The 21950-nt window shown below is 32.7% G+C and overlaps 1 protein-coding gene across 1 annotated transcript in view; it reads left to right on the forward strand.

Moving 5' to 3' along the window:
• The first annotated feature begins 11014 nt into the window (after positions 1-11014).
• Positions 11015-21950, forward strand: part of stm (starmaker) — a 13191-nt gene continuing 2255 nt past the window's right edge. The window contains exons 1-23 of the mRNA XM_026290158.1: positions 11015-11076; positions 11288-11464; positions 12204-12265; positions 12536-12553; positions 13043-13072; positions 13143-13205; positions 13725-13763; positions 15162-15197; positions 16309-16344; positions 16430-16474; positions 16762-16830; positions 16924-16962; positions 17041-17085; positions 17727-17765; positions 18067-18138; positions 18426-18488; positions 19098-19757; positions 19836-19880; positions 20188-20232; positions 20580-20624; positions 21468-21509; positions 21612-21647; positions 21853-21906. Of these exons, the coding sequence (XP_026145943.1) occupies positions 11015-11076; positions 11288-11464; positions 12204-12265; positions 12536-12553; positions 13043-13072; positions 13143-13205; positions 13725-13763; positions 15162-15197; positions 16309-16344; positions 16430-16474; positions 16762-16830; positions 16924-16962; positions 17041-17085; positions 17727-17765; positions 18067-18138; positions 18426-18488; positions 19098-19757; positions 19836-19880; positions 20188-20232; positions 20580-20624; positions 21468-21509; positions 21612-21647; positions 21853-21906 (1822 nt within the window). The remainder of the gene's footprint in view (positions 11077-11287; positions 11465-12203; positions 12266-12535; positions 12554-13042; positions 13073-13142; positions 13206-13724; positions 13764-15161; positions 15198-16308; positions 16345-16429; positions 16475-16761; positions 16831-16923; positions 16963-17040; positions 17086-17726; positions 17766-18066; positions 18139-18425; positions 18489-19097; positions 19758-19835; positions 19881-20187; positions 20233-20579; positions 20625-21467; positions 21510-21611; positions 21648-21852; positions 21907-21950) is intronic.

A 21950-nucleotide genomic window follows, 5' to 3' on the forward strand; every position in this document is an offset into this window, starting at 1 on the left:
TTTGAGTTAGACTTTACAAGTCTGCCATCTGGTGGAGTCTAAACCCACATACACATTTTAAAACCATTTTTTCTATTCTGGTCTACCTAGAGGAGAGTTTCTTGCTTTGAGAGTTCAGTTTGCTCTCCATTTAATCTGAGTAGTGTCTAAAAGAAATAGATAGACAGTTAAGAGATTTCATTTCTGATTTCTCTTTCTTATGGATGAGCTTCTGAAGTATAAGGAAGAACTATGTACATAAAAAAGTATTGATTCACCATCACCACAACTTTGACTAAGCATTCAAACAAATAAAAATAAATATGATGCTTATTTTATGTCAAACTGTCTAATTTAGATGCGAGCAGCACCAGTGCCGAGGCAGGAAACAGTGGTGAGTATCAGGTCTATTCATAGAAAATATGAACGATATAATAAATGACATATCATTGCTCAATATTTTAGACTAAATAATAGAAAAATGTATGTTTAATTTCTTTTCAGCACCTCAAGTAAAGGATGTGCCCAAAGCTGGTAAGTTATTTTTATTATGCATAATATTGGATAAAAATATAGTCTGAAATATTTTAATTGTTGCAAGAATGTCAGCTCATGGTTTTGACTTTTTGTTTATGGATATTTGTAACATTGCATGACTTCAATAAAAAATTAAGCATATTTTATTTATATTATTTTCTTTATATTATTCTCATTGCTTCAATAAATGGGGAAAAAGTATAGAACGCTTTCTTTTCTTTTCTTTTCTATCTACTTTTTATTCTTTTTATTCAAAAAATAATACTTTGTACTTTATTGCAATTAAATATTGTCGCTCTTTTGTGGTTTGATTGATTCTGTTGTTATTTATTTATTTTGTATTTCATCTTGATAAGCCAAAGATCCATGTTAATGCAAAATGTATTTTTTTAATAATTGCAGGAGATTATTATAACTCACTTTTATTAATTAAATATGAATTTGCTTAAAAAATCTCATGCATGTTTTATTTTTTTTAATCTTTAGATGCAGCTAAATCCAGCATGGAAGAGCCTGATGGTAAATGTCCCATCATAAACACACACATGCAACCCCTGAATGTACTCTTGTGAATGAAAGGTCTAAAGTTTCTGTGTGTGCAGAGGATGAAGCTCCAGACTCAGAGGAGGCGGCGGCGGTGGCAGCGGCTGTGAAACCCGCTCCGGTCCCAGTCCAGCGTGCAACCAAATCCAATAATGCATCAGCACGCAAGCGGAGCAAGCCCGTCCCTGCCTCAAAAAAGAGATCAAGAAACCTCCGTCCCTGAGACGTGAACTGTGGCGAGAGAAACAGGGCAAAGCTGCAATGACAAGGCAGTAATAGAAGAAGGAGAAAAACAAGCGATATAAAAGTGTTCAGTGGCATTTTTTTTTTTTTTTTTTGAAAATCTTGAACTAGACTGTATCTTCTGTGATGTACTGATCGGTTTGTGTGTTTGACTGTGTGTTTGTGTTGGTGTGAATGCGTATGACCTCTGTTAATGTGAGCTACATGATTGTTCTTGCCAAATATTCTTCCAGACTTTACCCAGAGGCAAGGCTGACATGGACACTTTATATGATTGATTTCATTTCAGATCAGACTAGAAGTTAAATCTGATATAGTAATAAGCTGAAAATTCAGTTTTTTTTTTTGCCTGATTAATTACAGGATCAATTTGAATCTATAAATCTCAGACTTGATAAAACCGGTGCTGGCAGCCTGATGACATTGTGCTCAGATGTGCCATGACTTTAGCGACTAGCAAACACAAAAGCCTTCGCTCTCCTCACAATGTCAGTGTTTCAATCAAAAGTGTTTCTCTCTTTGTTTTCAGCAACTTTTTTTTATACACAAAGTATTTAACATTATTGAATTTACAAATATTACAATCAATAACATGTTATTCTGAAACATTTCTTTCCTTTTATTGTACCCTTAAATAAAACTCTAAGCAATGAATATGCTAAATTGCAACCACGTGTCTCTTTCACTATGATACTACATTTGGTTATCACAAAATATTGTGTGTGTGTGTGTGTGAGACCCTGGACCACAAAACCAGTCTTAAGTGTCAATTTTTCGCAATTTGAATAAATAAGCTTTCCATTGATATTTGGTTTATTAAAAGCAATATTTGGCCAAGTTACAGCTATTTGAATATCTGGAATCTGAGGGTGCAAAAAAAATCGAAATAATGAGAAAATCACCTTTGAATTTGTCCAAATGAACTCTTAGCAATGCATATTACTAATCAAAAATTATGTTTTGATATATTTAAGGTAGGAAATTTACAAAATATCTTCATGGACCATGATTTTTTGATTAATATCCTAATGATTTTTGGCATAAAAGAAAAATCGATAATTTTGACCCAAACTATGTTTTTTGGTCTATTGTTATAAATATACCCCAGCGACTTAAGACTGGTTTCGTTGCAAAAAAAAAAAAAAAAAATGTATTTCTGAAAAATTAACTGTTTGCCTTCAAGGGGTGAAATATCCTGGGGGACACAAACATTTGAGAAGCTGAGGGGAGAAGCAGTGAAAGTGTAGGTCTCATTTCTTGGTTTCATCTTGAAAAGGTGTTTGTTGTGAATATTTAGATGAAGTGACTTTTGTTTCTTCATTCTTTATTTAGCTCACGGGCAGTATTTAAAACTGCATGGCCGCCTGCAGTGGGAAATACTCACCCTCCAATACATGTTGGTCTTGTTCACATATTTGGAGGGAACTTTTATAAATTAAATGCTTTTTTTTTTTTTTTTTCGTCTCTAAATGTTTGTATCTCAGGGGATACATCGCCCTTTTATGGGAATAAATCAAGATATAAAATATAGATATAGACTGTGTGACTTTAGAAAAGCAAATCTTTGTGTAATCTTGACAAAACACATATCTTTGGAAAGGTCAGACAGTCTAGATTCCATATTTGGACTGTTTTGTAATAGAAGTCATACTGTAACAGAAAAATGCATAAGAAGTTATCCATTGGTTGTTTATGCTGTAGTGCCTGAACAAAATCTCACAGCAACCACAATTTTAGTGATATCAACTTCAAATTTGGAACATACATCGGCTAGACATACGGCTTTGATTTTATAGCAATTTTAGAGTGCAACATATTTAATAAAATATTTATTTTATATCAATTAAAAACAATAAGTATCCTACATTATCTTTATGTAAACTTTTATAACTTTTTTATACTTAATTGTTTTTTTAAATGCTTTCACTTCAGCAATAATCTTTGGTTGCAGGCACTCCACTTGCTTCCATAACAACGCCGTGATTTATTCACAATACAGCACAGCCCCGAAACCTTATTGCTCACACACACACACACACACACACACATACATATATAGCAAAATTAGATACAATAAAAAAATTAAAATGATTAAAAATAATATAATACATAATTACATTTCAATTACATTGTTAATTATAATATACTATTAATTAACCTACAAAACAACAACAAAGCAAATGCATAATGACATCTATCAAAAACTTTTTTTTAAATAATTAAAATCATTAGTATATAGCCTATATTATAATATCATACATATGAAAAGAAACTGCATAAATTTAACCACTTTTATAAAGAGTTAGATATATATAAAACATTACAATTACATTATTATATTAATTACAGTCTACTTTTACTTAGCATAGTAAAAATGATTACATACCATAGTAAATGCATAAAAAAATTATTATCTAGTTTAAATCACTAAAATCAATATTATAAAAAATAAAACAGAAGTAAATCAATAGATAAAAATAACTTTTTAGAGGGAAAATAAAGTATATGTTGCATTGCAAATGCTTTTATCAAAATTCTAGTAACACTTTAGAATATGTAACACCTATTAGTTGCTTATTAGCATGCATATTACTAGAACATTAGCCATGTATTAGTGCTAATTAAGAACATATTAATGCCTTATTCTACTTGATCTTATTCTACATCCCTAATCTTACCCAATACCTAAACCTAACAACTACCTTACTAACTATTAATAAGCAGAAAATTAATAATTTTTTTTGAGAAATTTCCTAGTTAATAGTTAACAAGTGTTGCCTATTCTAAAGTGTTACCAAAATTCCTTGATAACAATTTCTATTTGCTAAGAATGTTGTATTTATAATGTGCTTTAGGCAGCTTCATGGCCTGAAATCACCCTGAGCTGCTCAGTGAAAGCTGTAAAGAAACACTGATGTCTGAGACAATCGGGAGCTTTCCTGCAAGCATCTATACGTTCCTTTTACACTGTATGTATCCAGGACTGTTAAAGGTCAGGCTGTTCTCTTCCGCTAAAGCTGATACCTGTGTGGGCTTCTGGGCTTCTCCTGTGACGTCCACAGCGCCCCACAGCTCTGTTCTCACATCAATACACAACCTTTCATCTGTAAAAGTCAAAGGTTATGACTGTGATGCTTTTCATAAGCTCACATGTTACAGCAAGAGGATACTTTCTTTTATTGTGAAATACAGCAAGTTTATCCATTAGCAGCTGTGTACTTTTCAAAGTCATGGTTATTACATTTAAAAAAGTGTTTCATTCATCCAATTAAAAAATGTATGGTTATGATTCACATCTATATTTTTTAACATGAGCCAATGAAAAATAAATAACTTGCCCATAGGCAAAAATAAATGTGAATCATTATCCTAATTTCACTTTAACTGGATGAATTAAACACTTTTTCAGTGTATTATTATTCTTCAGTTATTTTATTTGATTACTGTTTTATTTGTATTTATTTATTTACTTTTTTTAAATAAATGAAATCAACAAAGAATAAGCAAAGAACAAAATATAGCCACAAATCCATATCTAAATAATAATGTTAACTAAAAGAATTTTAATTATGTTGTTATTTAATTAATATAAACTAACAGAAAGAAAAACAGAAACAAAATATAGCCACAAATGCATAAATTCAAATAATATTTTAATTTTGTCAATTTATTATTTAACAAAGAAAAAACGAATAAAACAGCCACGAACGCTTGGATACAAATAATAACATTGTTTAGTAAATAAAATAACATCTAAATGAAATTACACAAACAATACTTTTCTTATCATTAAAAATGAAATAAAAAAATAAAAAAACTCAAATAGATAACCAATGGTTTTGTTTTTATGATAATTTATAATAGTTTTTGTTCATATTTGCTATAATTTGTTATATTTTCTGTTTTCACTTTAATTTTTTGTTTAGTTTTATCATTTGTATTATCTTTATAGCTTTTTATGATTATATTTAGTCTATATAGCTTTAGTTATTTTAGAGCTTTAATTTAAACTAAATTAGGGGAAACGGTCTTGTAACTAGTTGAAATAAAATGTCTAAATTTTTTCAGTTAATGCTCTTAGCTTTTGTTTTAATAATAATAATAATAATAATAATAATAACAATAATAACCCTGACCAACACTCACTCTATAACCAGATTCATCCAATCAACCAATCTGCTATTTCTAATCAAACTTTAAATGATCGACTTTCAAAAGCTTGTTTCAAGTGCAGCTATTAGTTACAATCACAAAAACATCACTTGAACTGAATGAACACGAAAAACAAGCTGTTAAGTGTTTTGGAGGGGACATTATCTCAGACGTGCAGGAGTTTTATTCAGTGGCTGCTAACAAAGGGCTTCTGTTCAGCAGCGCCGTGAATCAGGTCTCCTCTGGTATCAGCTTCTGAGCTTCACTGGAACCACGAGCGATGAAAATACTTCAGCCTCTCTTTAGATGACTGACTTGAAATTGTGAGGAACGTGTCACACTTGTTAAGTTCTTCATTTGGATGGAGAGCACGTTCACTACAGACTGTGAATGTGTCAGCTCACTGCTGCCTCCTTATGGTATTAAGAGGTACTACAGCAAACCTGAAAAATTCACAATGTGAAATAAATGATGTAGTGTTAAATTACACATAAATTACATAATGAGATGCTCAATATAATTATAAATATTATTAAATAATGACATCTAAACACTTTAAAAAACATTATATTTATTTGTTTTATTTGTATTTTACACACTACAGGAATATACATGATTCCTGTTGGAATATATTTTTTTATCATAATTTTGAACAAATCCTAACGGATTCGTAAACAGGAAAAATACGAATCTAATTAGATCTTACTAAATATCTGCAGGATTTATTTGTATTATTACTTGATTCTTCCTATTTTATTGATATGGTTTTGATATTGTGTAAAACTTATCATAATTTTACTTGCACTTGAATCATATCTTGCTAAAGAACACTTCAAGAGTAAATCACATGCAAAAGGAGTTTTACATTTTCGTTTAATATTATTTTTGTGACCTATTCAATTTTAAAATGTACACAATTTTATAACCACATTTTTACTGTTCTTTTTTTTTTCAACACTTAACACAAATAAAATAAAATTGCCAAAGCCTTAAAGATCAAATGAAAAATAGTTAATATAATATTAATAATATTATGCATTTGATTAATCACAAAAATGTGCTTTTAATTCTTCTTCTTCATATTATTTTTATTATTATTAGACTAATAATAGAAAATAATCAATAAAATAAATAAATAAAATGCATGCATCGCAATACATTTAAACAACCACAAAATCTTTTTAATGTCTTATTGGGAATCATAGTTGTTGTTTTTTTTTATTATTCTAAAAAAATCTAATCTTTTTTTTGTGATTATATAATTCCATAAATCCCATGCATAATTCCAAATGATGGTATAAATCCATTGAGACTGGATTTTGAGTAGGGCAAACTGTTATAAACACGGCTCATTTTACAGAAGCGACTTGGATAACATCCCTATCATGGGAGGGAGACTCAATGGACGTCACGGAGAGATGGATTTGTCAGAGAACTTAAGCACAAACAGCCTTTTTACTGAGCAGAGCTGAGAGACATTCTTACATTTCAGATGCTGTTACCATTGACTCCCTCTCAAACGGATGAGTGGCTCGGGAAGACCTGAAAACCACACACCGTACACATCTCAACATAACAGAAACCCTGAACCACCTCGGATTCACAGAAGGAGATAATAAAACTACAGCACACCTCTTCACACACATTTGAAGTAACCAGACACACCTTTGTTCACCTACTGGACAATAAAACAGGTGAAAAAATGGATAGCCTAAAGTCATACATGAGCCAATACAGAAAGAAAACACCTAGCAACCATCCAAAAGACCTTAGTTACAGCATAGAAAACTACAGAATCTATGAGACATACATGAACAAATTTACAGTACAATACAATTCAGTTTGCATTATAATTATAATTAAACAAAAAGGAGCTGTGGTTATTATTATTACTACTACTATTGTTGTTTAAATAACATTTATTCACAAATAAAATTTGTATAAATATTTTCATATACCTGCATACTTTCATTTAAGACAAATAGTTTTTTCGTATTATACACCTAGTTATGCATAGAATGTATTTTGACCCACATATTTATTTTTAACACATACATTTTATTTCTTGTAATAAAGCAGACATATGTGATTATCCAAATGCATTTATTTTTATTTGATTTATAGTGGAATTTGTATAATAATAATTAAAATAATAAAAACATTTATTATTATTATTTTGTATTAGTTCTGCAAGGCTTTGGCAACTGTATATAGTTTGTCTTAAATGTTGTTGTTGTTGTTTTGTTTGTTTTTTGCTACTTTATAATCAAAAAGTGTGTTTACATTTTGTTAATAAGCAAAAAAAGAAAGTAGCATGGTTGTCCTTGTCGTTGTTTGCGGAGTAAAAGCATTAGTGTTTAAAAGCTAGTGGTTGGATTTTAGGAGACCAACACAGAATATCAATGATCACTGGCTGTTGTCCACAGAAATGTCACGTAAATTTAAAGCTCACACAATGCCACAGGACGTTACTGAATCCTGCATCCGTCTACTGACCGTCTGTAGCCTGTGTTTTTGAGGAGTGAAGGTTCTGGGAAAAGTGACATAACTAAAACTACTGTGCCATTATTGTACAATAAAGTCTCTCTTTTCAGACTTCTCATCACCCTTTTATTCATCAAAAAGCGCCAAACAAAAGATGTTTAAATGGAAAAACAATGGCATTCATGTTGATTTAAAGCAAGAATTCAAAAGTCAGGAAGAGAGGTGGCAGGCAGGCACAGTCAGAGACAGTCCCGATCGGCTCTCAGGAGTTTTACAGGACCCTGTGAGAGTGTTTAACAGGTCAGCGGGTCATTCATCCTGGATCACGGTCATGAGATCTTAACCAGATGGAGACGAGGACGAGTGCAGGTCAATGATAGGAAAATCATGTTTAAATCAGTTGTAGAATAACAGTTTTACATTATTTAGTGCTTTTATCTAAATTGCAAGGGGCAATTAAGTGATGGATGGATGGATGGATGGATGAAAGAGGAAGAGAAGGAATGGAAAAAACTGTGAAGGGAGAAAGGACGGGAAGATGAAGGAAAGATGGAAGAATAGAAAGGAATAAATTTAACAGTAAAGGACAAAAAAGGTATTGAGAGTTAAGTGACAGATAAATCAAAAAGAATGAATGAAACAAGGAAAGGAACACAAATACAAGAAAGGAAAATGAAAGGAGGATAAAATGAAAGGAGGAAAAAGGGAGGGGAAACAAAGAAAGATGATAAATGAGGAAAGGAAGAAAAAGGAAAATAAGACAAAGTGGCAGAAGAAAAATGAAGAAAGGAAAGAAGGAAAATGTAACAGAGAAATGAAGGGAGAAAAAGGGAAAGGAAGACGGGAGTAAAAAATTGAAAAATTAAGAAAGAAAGTAAGAAAGGAGGAAAGGAAAAGAGGAAGGAATAGAGGAATACAGAAGGAAGGAATTTAAAAAGAAGGAAGAAATTGAAGGAAAGGAGGAAAATAGAAGGAAGAAAAATAAAGGATGGAAAACAAAGAAAAAAATATTCACAACAAACCAAACAGAACATAAAAAGAAGGAAGGAAAGGAGAAGAAAACAATGAAGGGAGATAAAAAGGAATGAACACAAGCAAGCTAGAAAGAAAGAAAGTGAAAAAAGTGAGCGGAAACAAGGAAGAAAGGAAAGTGGAAAGAAGGAATGAAGGAAAAGAGTATATGAAAAAAAAATTCAAGACTAGAAAGAATTACTTGCACGTGAACTACACTAATAATGATTCTTTTGAATGAAGTTCCAAACGGAGGTTCAGGAGAAGCCTAATCCTTCAGTCCTGTCAATCATCATTATGAGCCTATAATAATTATTAATCGGCTCTCTTTGCACCGTTCCAGCGTCCCTCCACCTCCCCATCTCCTCCTCTATTCCTTGGGTTCAAACCAAGCCAAGTTTGTTCACCATTAACCATCAGGACTGGATGGACAGGAGAACTCCTGAAATGAATAAGTGATTCAAGTCAAGAACCGACACAACAGTGACTTGACTCTCTCTCTCTCATGATGTGATTCAAGGCCTGGTCAGGGGAACATCATCTCCAGTCTGTGGATTATCAGTGTGTGATGGAGTTTCCCATGATGATGATGATTCCAGGGATAAAAGTGCTCAAGTTTACACTTCCAATGGGTGCTTTGTTACAAAACGACAAGTTTCCCAATTTAGCCAGAACCGATGTCATGAGCACCCGTCTGAAGGCTGTGCCCGCTTGTCTCAGAAGAGCAGCAGGGAAACCCCGCCATCCTTTAGAAAGGCCACAGGAACCTACAGAGAAACATTTAGAAACATTTCCTAAACCTCTTTAAAACCTCATTTACATCTAGTGCTTAAACTGAACTGACCATTTGCATATAAAAAACACGTAAAGCTGCTTTGATGCATCAACAGCTTGTTGAATATGAATAGATGTGTGAAGAAATAAACGAACTATTCATCTTTAACAGGAATATGTGCTCTAGTGCTCAACAAGGATGTTTTAAAACTCAATAAATTCTCAATGGTAAAAACAAAGAGGCTTTGTGTGCAGATCATCATTTCTAAGCACAGCAGACATTACAGAGAAACTCAAGCTTTTCCAGGCTTCTGACCTGATGACTTCTGTTTACAAAACCAGATTGAGACAGTACATGTAATTCAAGACTCCTCGCCGTAATCTAACGCAGACAAATAAATGAATGGTTAAATTGAAGTATAAAGAAACAAGTGATTCAATTAAAAACATACATGGGAATATAAAATCTCACATTTCACTGCTGGTTATATATTCTCTATATAATTGTGTTTGTGACGGATAATAAAATCTTGAATCTTGAATCATAAATTGCCACAAAAATAAGGATTGCCTTGCAATAAGCAATCAAATACATAAACAAACAAATAAATAACAATAATACTAATAATAAACTGCATAGCAGTTTTTTTTTTTTTTTTGTTTTTATTAAGATTAAGATTCTGTGTAAGCAAATAAATAAACTGCATGGTTAATTAAAAATGCTTATTAATAATATAAATAAAGATTACTTACGCAAGCAAATAAATAAATAAATAAACGAATGAATAAATAAATAAATAAATGCTGCATAGTAAAAATAATAAATAGCAAATAAAAAAATTCCTTATTAATAATTTAAATATTAAGATTACCTTGCAGACTACTTAAACAAGCAAGCAAGAAAATAAAAACAGACAAATAAGTAATGAATCCATTAATCAGTTAAATTAAGATTACCAAACAGACTAAATAAATAATAATAATAAACAAATTGACAAAAATGTATGGTTTAATAATTTAAGATCGCCTTATATTATAAGAAAAAAAAGCATAATACACAAATGGCAATACAAATATATCACTTAAAAAACACACACACAATTAACCAAAGCAAAAACACAAGTCACATGACTATGACTGTGTGTCGTTGTTAAAGGTTTTCACTAAAGTAGCTGGAGCTCGAAAACCCTGCAACCACTGCAACACCCTGGCAACTCAACAATAGCCCATCATCTCTGACGTATAACCAGCAGTTATTGTTCACACAAAGTAGTGCATTAAAGAAATCCAAATGAAATTTGATGCCTGGCTTTTCCACGAATACGGTTTCTACGGCAGAACAGACTTCTTTCTGTACCATAGAAAATAAAGACAGACACAAAAGCCACGAGTACGTCCTGCCCAGCAACCCTCTGTTTGCTTTCCAAGAAGAACACCTCGAATCACAGAAATCAAGTGGGACCCATTGAGACACAGACATAGAAGCTACTCTATTTACAAAGGCTGTTTGAAAACACAAACAATAGCAGGATGGCCTGACTTCATAACCCTGTTCTAATGAGAGGAACGTTAGAGGTTCTCATGTAACGCCTCTGTCTTTAGCTCAACCCCCTCAGAGGCCAGGAAACACACAGGGTATAAAAGATCTGAGAGCAGCTCCACTCACTCAGGCTTCAGACCTGCATTACTGTACCTTTGCCAATCCCACACTGCATTTCTGTGCTATTGCAATGCTGTCCCGGTGAGTACCAGTCTCTGCTTCACATTCATTTTCCTGGCCTGCTTGTTTTTTCTATGTGCTGTAATTTTTTATGATTATTTAATGATTATTAGGTAAATCTGCAAATGCAATGGATAATAACTGATATTGACAAAGGCTAACTTTGTGAGTAGTAAACCGTTTTAAACTAGTACAATGTCTGTGTATCTGCAGCAAGGATTTTAGAAGTCATTAAAGCCAGACCTTTAGTCCTAAATTAAAGTTTATCAGCTACAGTGTCTGAACAAAAGTTCAGAATAAATTAAAGTATTTGAAATATACTTTTTTTTTTACCAAACTTTTCGATTGTGTGCAAAAATTATAATGTTAACCAACAGGAAACCGAATTTTTATTGTATCAAGGATTGTCCTCAATTTAAATAAAGAGTTAACTTTTTTTTGTTGCTATACATGTTGAACTTTTTACTTGTTTGTTTATAGAAATTGTTATATTATAATTTGTATAATTATATTATAATTTTCTAGAATGTTCCAAAATTTAAAAGATACATTATATGTGGGTGTATAAATATATTATTTAATATATGAATTTAAATCAGAAAATAATAATTCTATAATAAATAAATAAATATACATCAGTATACATTAATAAATCATATTAATTCATAAATATACATTCTATAAAAATAAAAACTAAGATCGTAATTAATTTAGAGATTTTTTTTTTTTCTGAATTGTCTTTTTTTGTCTTGTTATATAGGATGCTGGTTGTTCCATTGATCTTTGCATTAGTGGGTGTCTCTATTTCTGCACCCATAAACGGTAAGGATGTTGTCTGACATAATTACATTTCTCGCATATAGCTCACAAATATACCATTACAGATGACCCCGAATCCCTAAATTATCATCAGTGCCATGCACCAGCACTTCTTTCTAAGTAACAGGAAGCAGAGAGTGTAATCAGAGTCCTTCACTGAACACAAAAGAGTTCTGTTCACCTGTGCTGGGCCTCTATAGAAGATATAGGACTCTTACAGCTCAATGCACTCAAGACCACTGACTGACTGTCTTGTCTTTTGTTTTAATACAGATGGAACAGATAACGATGGTAAGAAAGAGGCTCTTATACAAATGAACCTTAATTATAATGCAAATGGTGACTTTTGTGTTAATTATTGCCTTTGAATGCATGAGCTGTGTAAGAACAATGAACTGCATTGTACTACTACAATTGCTCAAGAAAGTCATTATAGACAGAAAAATCCCTCTTTAATCCCAGTTATTTTCTTCTGAACAGAAATTGGGTGAAATTAGACTTACTTTTCCTTAGGAAAAGGCCCCAGTAATCTCATGTGAGTTTCAGAGGTGATTTCAGCAATGCCCCAGTCTGCAATTAGACAACAGTTAAAGAACTCAGTGTGAACTCATTTCTGATCATTTCAAATGATGCGAGTTGCTTTGCACATTGATTTCATAGCTCTATGTATCCTCTGGGCAGGCAGCTATAGTTATAAAGAGGACAAGAAGTATCTTCTTCAAACTGAGTATGATCTGGTTTATGTCACTGATTGTGTTTTCTTCTCACTTGTAATCTCAGAGGCGGCTGCAGCTCTAGGGATCCTCAGTGGTAAGGTGCAATCAATTCAAGCTCTATTTCTGCATAAATCAATTTACCATAAAAGGGTTTTCTTTTGCAGGTCATCCGTTTTTCTCTCTTTTTTCAACTCCTCCAACTCCAATCCCTGGAAATGGAGACTCAGGTTGGTCTGGATGTTAAATGATGAAGTCTACCTGTGAAATATGTTATATAATCAGAAAGTCTAATAACATGAACATGAACTTGAATTTCAACATCAAGATTTAAACAGTCAGCTTTGTTGTTATTGTTAGCAAACTATTTTTTTTATTTGTTAACTAAAACTATATATATATATATATATATATATATATATATATATATATATATATATATAAATGAAACCTGTATAAAAATGTAAGAAATAAAGTTAATATATATACAGAGAGCGAGAGAAGATGAAAAAAAACTTAAGTTAAAAATATTTCTTAAATTAGAAACATTTTCATTACTTGAAATAAACTGAAAAATAATAAACAACAAAACTTAGATTAGAAACGTATAAAAACTTTGAAAAATAATTGAAAAATGTTTAAGCTAATTCAAAACATACCATAATAGTACATAACAATTATTCTAAATATGTAAAGATTATCAAATGATTATCAAATGAAAATACATTTTAAAAGCTTCTTTTAAACAGGGACTACAGATGGGGAAAATTCAGCAGAGAAACAAGGAGGTAAGAAAGACTTTTTTCTAGAGTTGTTCCGATTCCGAAACTAGTATCGGAAATATCTCCGATACCACAACAAATTCTGGCATCGGCATCGGCGAGTACATGAACCCATATACCGATCCGATACCATTTTCTTAAAAAAGACCTAGTTATGACCGCAAGCTTTGCCTAACCGCTGCACGGTTCTTCTTCGCTGCTCAAAATGCATTGAAAACACAGGAAGTTGTGCTGTGTTGCCACAAGCAACCCCTGTTTAGAGCAGCAAAGAAGAAATGAAAACGCGTTAGCAGCCCTTATCTATATATGACTGGATCACTCATCACATTCTAAACTGCCAAAAGACAGTGAAACCGCTACTATATTATAGATCAGTGGTTAGCAGTATGTCTCTGTAGTACCGGTAGTTACAGACTCTCGAGTATATTCAGTACCGGCAACTGCGTTCAGTCGCTTCCGTGTAAGTCAAAACGCAGGGCTCCAGACAGTAGCCGAATATATACTAGTGTCTGTGAATATTAAACTGCAAAATACTATTTAAATATTACTCCCGCAAAATCTACATCTCTGTGGGTGACTGGCACAGATGCGCGAGAGCTCGCTGTTTTGTAGTCTCTGCTGTGTGTCATGAGGACACGAACGCATAAACCGTCACTTCATGAGAATTTACCGTTTCATTTGAGAATACTGTCATATCATAAACACAGACACTCAAAGATCTTCATGGCAGCCCATTAAAATAAATGTTTGGTTTACATGAGTAAATTGACAATATATAAAGCTACTGTTGTAGCCTACAGTAATAATAATACATCTCTATAATAATAATAATTATGCCTAGATGGTTGCTTGTTTTTTACTTGTTTTGTTGTAAAGAGATTATCTGATTAATAGATCTTTTTTTATATTCCTAGACTTATTTGTTGCAGTTTTTTTATACAGTTATATTGTAAAACTTAAATACCTTTTTTAGTTTGCGGTGTTAGATTTTTGGCTGCATTTGAAGTTCTTTTTTGCATAAGAAAATAAATAATACTGTCAAATTCATGTTAGATAATAAAAATACTGTAATAAATACAGTAGTTCACCATGTATTTGTTCATGTTTTATTGAGGGATCTGTCTGAAGCACACCATAAAAAATTCTAGCAATTTACACAGGGCTAGTAGTATATACAGCTGTATATACAGATATACACCCAGGTATCGGATCAGTACTCGGTATCGGCCGATACCCTGAGCCCAGGTATCGGAATCGGTATCGGGAAGAGAAAAACGGTATCGGAACATCTCTACTTTTTTCATTCTGAAGACGTTCTGAGACAGTTCATGTTGAATCCAAAATCCCAAACAAGAAAACAGATAAGAATCAGCCCACTGTGTTAAAACTCTTCTTTGATTTCAGATCCCACTGACTCGTCTGACACCACTGAGAAACCAGGTCAGTTTCTGCTATCAACAGTCTAGATATACAGGACAGAAAAGAAAGAAAGACTTCATGAGCTGAGCACTGAATCACACAGCTTTCACAGAACACCACCTGTGCATCCACATAAAGATAACACATGAATGAGTGTGATAACACACTGGTTAATCTTTAACTGCTGTGCGTTCAGCATCAATATACTGATTAAATACAAGAATTTTAAATGAATGCTTAAGTGAATATCGATTCGGTCACTGAGTTTTTTTAAATAATAAACTCAATTTGATCAATTCTTAATACCTCAAGTCATTTTACTTTGAGTAAATTAATCCTGATCTTGAGGAATGTGCAAATATTTGTACTTAAAAATCAAAAGGGCAAAAATACAGAGTAAGAAACCCCTTCATAAGTGTCACACTCCAACATTAAACATTCAGCATAATGAAAATCAGTGCATTTATGAAAAGCAGGGTGATGTTTGGTCTTTGGTGATGTTGTGATATAAACTCCATAAAGTGATTACATTTGTTGTGATAAGTTATGATTATACAGAAAATAAGGTTCATTGACTTTTTATCTCACAATTCTTTCTTTTTTCCTCACAATTGCAAGTTAATATCTCCTACTTTTAACTTAATTTTCCTCAGAATAGGGAGTTTGTATCTTGTTATTTCAAGTTTCCATCTCACAATTCTGACATTCACCCTCAAAATATGTATTTAAATATTTAAAGAAAGAATGAGAAACAAATAAGGTAATTGCACCTTTTTATTGACTTCTTTTCTCATGAGATTTCAAATCAAAAATCTGAAAAAAACAACAACATAATAAATCGGGTTATTGTGCCTTATTTTACAATTGTGACAATTACACATTCACATCCCACAGTTCTTTTCTTCTCAGAATTGTGAGTTTATATCTAGCACTTCCGATTTTATTTCTCATATAAAATGAGAACTGAGAGAAGAAAAGTCAGAATTGTGAGATAAAAAGTGCAAAAAAGCCTCCATATCCCACACTTGCGTTAGCAGCATTATAAGGCATGAAAACCACTTTATAAAGACATTAGGAATGACACCGGCATAAAGAAATAATTGTCTTTTCTACAAATGTTCTTTGTTTTAAGAGGTTGATGGTACTCCTGACACATCAGATACAAACAGTAAGACTCATCTCATGGCCTTCACTATTGTTTGTGATATATTTGAGTGAAGTATTGCTCTATCTAACAGCTCGACACATTTCAGATGACAAACCCCTGGATGAAGCCACCAGCGGCCCAGATTCAATAGGTACAACATAACCTGTGCATCAGTTTCTTAAACACAGAACAACAACAGCTCTTTTCGTACAAATCTGAAAATGCTTCCCTCACTTCACCAACTCCTTAAACATTTTACCCCTTTTAAATACCAATATATTAACAAATTTCTTTTGTAAAAACTGTCTGATTAAAAGTGAATCAACTTTGAATCCAATCTATTAAAGACATGCATCCCATACTAATGATAACAAGTGCAGAATACAAAAACATGTATGTGTTATTCAATATGCAATTTGATTTAAATATCTTCATCAGACACAACAGATACTGACACAGACACGAATACAGGAACAGATGCATCGCAGGAGACGACAAGCGATTCAGGTGGGTAAAAGCCAAATATCTATTTTCAAAAGATACAGAATGCACACGTGTGCAATATACTCTCAATGAAGGACTTTCCTTTATCTTCTGCAGACGAGAACAATGAGAAACCATCAGCGGAGGTCAGCTCAGGTATGAGAAATCACAGAAACAAACGTGACAAATCAAACAGATCGCATCATGAGTTAAATATGTTGTATACTATTTCAGATGCAGAACATGCTGATACAGATTCAAAAGAAGAGAAATCTACAGGTGAACCAACACACTAACTGAATAAAGACATGTATATGTTAATATAAAAGGATAACTTCCATCACCCATTAATGCAAATTTTGTCATGAATATTAATATGAACTACATTTCATTTGGTATTGTTTTTAGTTTCTTAAAATATGTAAATATATATATATATATATATATATATATATATATATATATATATATATATATATATATATATATATATATATAAATACATTTAAAAAAGTAATTTCTTTATTAGTTATATATAAAACTTAACCTAAATCTTAAATGACAACTGAAAACAAAACTACAAATAATAATACTAATAATAAATAATAATAATAAATAATTAAATAAATAAATAATTTGTATATTATTTACCTTCATACTGTTCCAAACATGTATAATATTATCTATTTTTACAAAGGAAAATGTAAAAATTTCTTCATTTGTTTGAAATGGAAAAAAAATCTCAGGTTTGAAACAAAAAGAAAAAAAGAAAATGATGACAGAAATGGTATTTATGGGTTCACAACTCGATTCAGACAACAATATTGAAATGCATTTAAATTTTTCTAAATGAAAATGTGTGTGTGTGTGTGTGATACACAATGATTTCCTGACTCACTGTTTAAACCTCTGCTTCACAGACACGGATGAAAAGGCAGACAGTGATTCAGACGGCTCAGGTAGGGATTTCTCATGCTTCAAGCAGAACATGTTCCTGTAACAACATCCTGTTGATTATTGAACAACGGTCATAGCAACCACTCAGATTTAAGGGTTAATGTTAGGCTCATGCGTGGGTCTTTACATCACTTTTATCAAGCTTCTGGTGGTAGTTAATGGTTAGGGTGAGGAGTATCAACACTGCTGACATAAACATTGTTCCAGCTCTAACAAAAGATGTTCCAGGAACACGTGGCACAGTCATTCCTTTCTCCCTGTAAAATCATATTCTTCTGAAATGACACATGGATGTATTTTCAGACGGGGATTCTGCTAGTGTGGAAAAGACAGATTCTGCTGATGCATCTGATGATGCAAATAAAACCTCTACAGGTATTTCAAATCAATGCAGAAACTTTTCCAAATCAAACTGTCAAATCAGTGTTGGTTTAGCATCAATTTTACGTCATTTGTATAAATATGTGTGTGTGTGTGAGTGTGTAAGTTAAATTTAGCTTTAATCTATTTTTATTTTTACTCATTTTGGTATTTTCTTTCAAAATTAAAGCTTCAAAAGTTTGATCTTCTTACAAACTAAAACTTTTCTTTGAAATAATGATCCTGTCTGATTTAGCCAGTAGTTGGTAACTAATATCAGTTGTGTTTTTGCTCTGATGAAGAAGATACAGATGATTCATCTGACAAGGATTCTTCAGACACAGATGAACAGCAGGACTCGGATGGTGAGCTTAAATGAAATTCAGCTTAAATGTAAAAAAACAATATTATGATTATCACTCGGTCTTTAAAATAATAATTAATCTGCTCGTACTAACAAGGCACAATGTAAAAGTTTTCAGTACCAAGTATTATTTTTTGTCCTGACTCAATTGATTTATTAGTTTTTATTCATATTTTGAATTTGTTTGAATTTTATATGATCTGTTTTCATTTAGATTTTATAATTTTAGTAATTTTAGTGTTTTAATTATTTCATTTTAATTCATTCATTTTTATTTTAGCTTTATTTTTGTACATCAAGATAAACTAAATGCAATTGAGAAATGTTACTTTGTCAAATAGTTGTATATTTTATATCTTATTTTATTTCAAGGAACAAACTTTTTTAATTGTTTTAGTATCGATCACATCTAATCTGGTTATGAGAAATTCATTAAAATTATACATTTATTCACACGAGTCGATAATCTGATGCAGTCCTCAAAATGTGTAACCCTTTTCATTTCATTTGCCTGTAAGTTGAGTTTCAAGACATTTGTCTGTGTAATTAAAATGTTTTATGTCAGTCTAACGATGTGTAATAATGAAAACCTGTTTTTTTTTACATGCAGATTCTGACAAAGACGAATCAGATGGAGACTCCGATGAAAAGAGTGACAAGAAAGATGACAAAGACACCAGCGATGACTCCAGTAAAGACACCTCTGATACACCAGACAAAATCGACACAGACAGCGACTCGGACACTGATGAGGTGAAAGGTTCAGATGAATCCAAAGACCAGGATTCAGATTCAAAAGACACCGACAGCACGGAGAAGAAAGAGAAAGACCAGGACTCTGACAGCGACGCAGACACCAGCAGCGTTCGAGACACAACGGATTTCCCCGAGGATAGCACCGAGGATAAAGACAAGGACAGCAGTGACTCGAAAGACACTGAAGATGATGGAGACAGCGAGAAGGAGGACACCAATGAGACTGGCAGCGACAGTGATGAGGGAAAAGATAAAGAGGACGAATCCAAACCAGACGCCACCTCAAAAGAAGACACCACAGCCAGTCGGTCTGACGAAAGTCCACTGGAGGAAATGACAGAAGACAAGCAAGAAGACAAACCTGATTCTGACAACTCCAGTCAAGACTCAAGTTCAGACACGGACTCTGACAGCAAAGATAAAGAACAGGACAAAGAGAAGAACAGCACCGAGTCCACAGACACAGACAGCTCTGACAGCGGCAGCAAGAGTGACACGGACAGCTTAGAAACAGGTAAAGATTCAGGCATTTGTGTGTTACATTCATCAAATCACAACATCAGTCAACTTATTAATGCTCTCATGCCTACAGATACTGATGAAGACAATGACTCCAGCGTGGAAAAGGAGAAACAAGGTATTTAGAGCAAAAGTAAAAAAAAAAAAAGGAGTAAAAAAATACACCAGAAAATTGCGAGAATGTTAAAATTAGGAATAAAGTCACATTGTGCCACAATAGAGAGGTGCACATTTTGTCAAAATTGTGAGATGTAGAGTAAAACTGTATTTATTGAGACAAACTCACAATTGAAGATATGAAGTCACAACTGTGAAATGTAAAGTTAAAACTGAAGATGAAAAAGTCATGACTGTAATATTGCCTTCGTGTGTTACATTCATCAATTCACAAGATCAGTCAACTTAATGATCTCTTATGCCTACAGATACTGATGAAGACAATGACTCCAGCGTGGAAAAGGAAAGACAAGGTATTTACTGATAAATATGGAGGCCCATATCTACCTCAGAGTATAAAATACACCAGATAATTGCAAGAATGTTTAAAACAAGAATAAAGTGACATTGTGCCACAATAGAGAGGTGTACATTTTGTCAAAATTGTGAGATGTGGAGTAAAACTGTATATTATTAAAGTCACAGCTGATGATATAAAGTAGTCACATATTGAGACAAACTCACAATTGAAGATATGAAGTCACAACTGTGAAATATAAAGTTATAAGTGAAGATGAAAAGTCATGACTGTAATATTGCCTTCGTGTGTTACATTCATCAAATCACATCAGTCAACTTATTAATGCTCTTCTGCTTATAGATACTGATGAAGACAATGACTCCAGCGTGGAAAAGGAAAGACAAGGTATTTACTGATAAATATGGAGGCCCATATCTACCTCAGAGTATGAAATACATCAGATAATTGCAAGAATGTTTAAAATAAGAATAAATTGACATTGTGCCACAATAGAGAGGTGTACACTTTGTGAGATGTAAAGCATTAAAGTCACAGTTGACGATATAAAGTAGTCACATATTGAGACAAACTCACAATTGAAGATATGAAGCTACAACTGTGAAATATAAAGTTATAACTGAAGATAAAAAGTCAAGATTAATATTGTGAGATATAAACTACTTTTTGAAGATACAGAGTCACATTGTGAGGTATAAAGTCACAATTCAGCATAAAGAGTCATAATAAGATGACAAAGTCATAAATGGAGATATAAAGTCACTGTGAAAAAGAAAATCTGGTCATTTCTAACGTATGAATATCCAAACATACAGAGTCTCCTGATGGGGCATCACCAGAGACAAATGACAAAGCACAACATTTTCTGTTCACATGTCAGTGGTCTTTCATTCTTCACAAAACACCTTTATTTCAGTGCTAACTGTGAACCAGATGTGATGTAATAAATACCTTCTTCTCCACAAGTTTTATCGAAGTATGTTGTTTGCAAAAAATGTATTAGTTTCTTACGAATGGTGAACGAAGTTACATCAGCATTTCTGATTCAAGCATGGACAGAGAAAAAACAACAGCTGAAGATTTAAAGTCACGTGTTGAAATATAAAGTCATATTGTGTGATGAAATGTCAAAGTCAGTTTCAGAGATAAAATCACAATTGTGAGATGTGGTGTTACTGAAACATGTAAGATGACAAAACTGATGCAGTATTAATCTTTTTCTTCTTCTAGATGACCATGACAATGACTCAGCAGATGCTACGACATCAAATGGTAAATATGTTTATGAGCTCAGTCTTGTAAGAATAAAATGATGCCTTTGTCATGCAAAAAGTATTAAATGTACGTTCTTTCAATTTTCTGTCATCTCTAAAGAACACACTGATGCAGACAGCCATGATGTTGCAGACGGTACGTCTCGTAGGTCTAAAGCACTTGATTTTGAGTTTCCCTAACCCCAAGTATTACATGTTGACACGTAATTCAGACCATTTGTGCTATAGACATTAATGATCGTAAAAGTAGCTGTTACCAGCTACTCTCAGAGTGGATCGAATCCTGGGAAATTGTGAATTGAAAGCGGTATTAATTCCTTTGCATACTTCTTTCTGTTTAGATGATGATAACACTGATGTCCATGATGATGAGCTCGGGGTTGAAGGCGGCACAGGTAAGTCACTCAGAGACTTAAATGAGACAGATGTTGTGATACTT

This window comes from Carassius auratus, chromosome 19 (assembly GCF_003368295.1).
Source record: "Carassius auratus strain Wakin chromosome 19, ASM336829v1, whole genome shotgun sequence".
Classification (NCBI taxonomy): domain Eukaryota; kingdom Metazoa; phylum Chordata; class Actinopteri; order Cypriniformes; family Cyprinidae; genus Carassius; species Carassius auratus.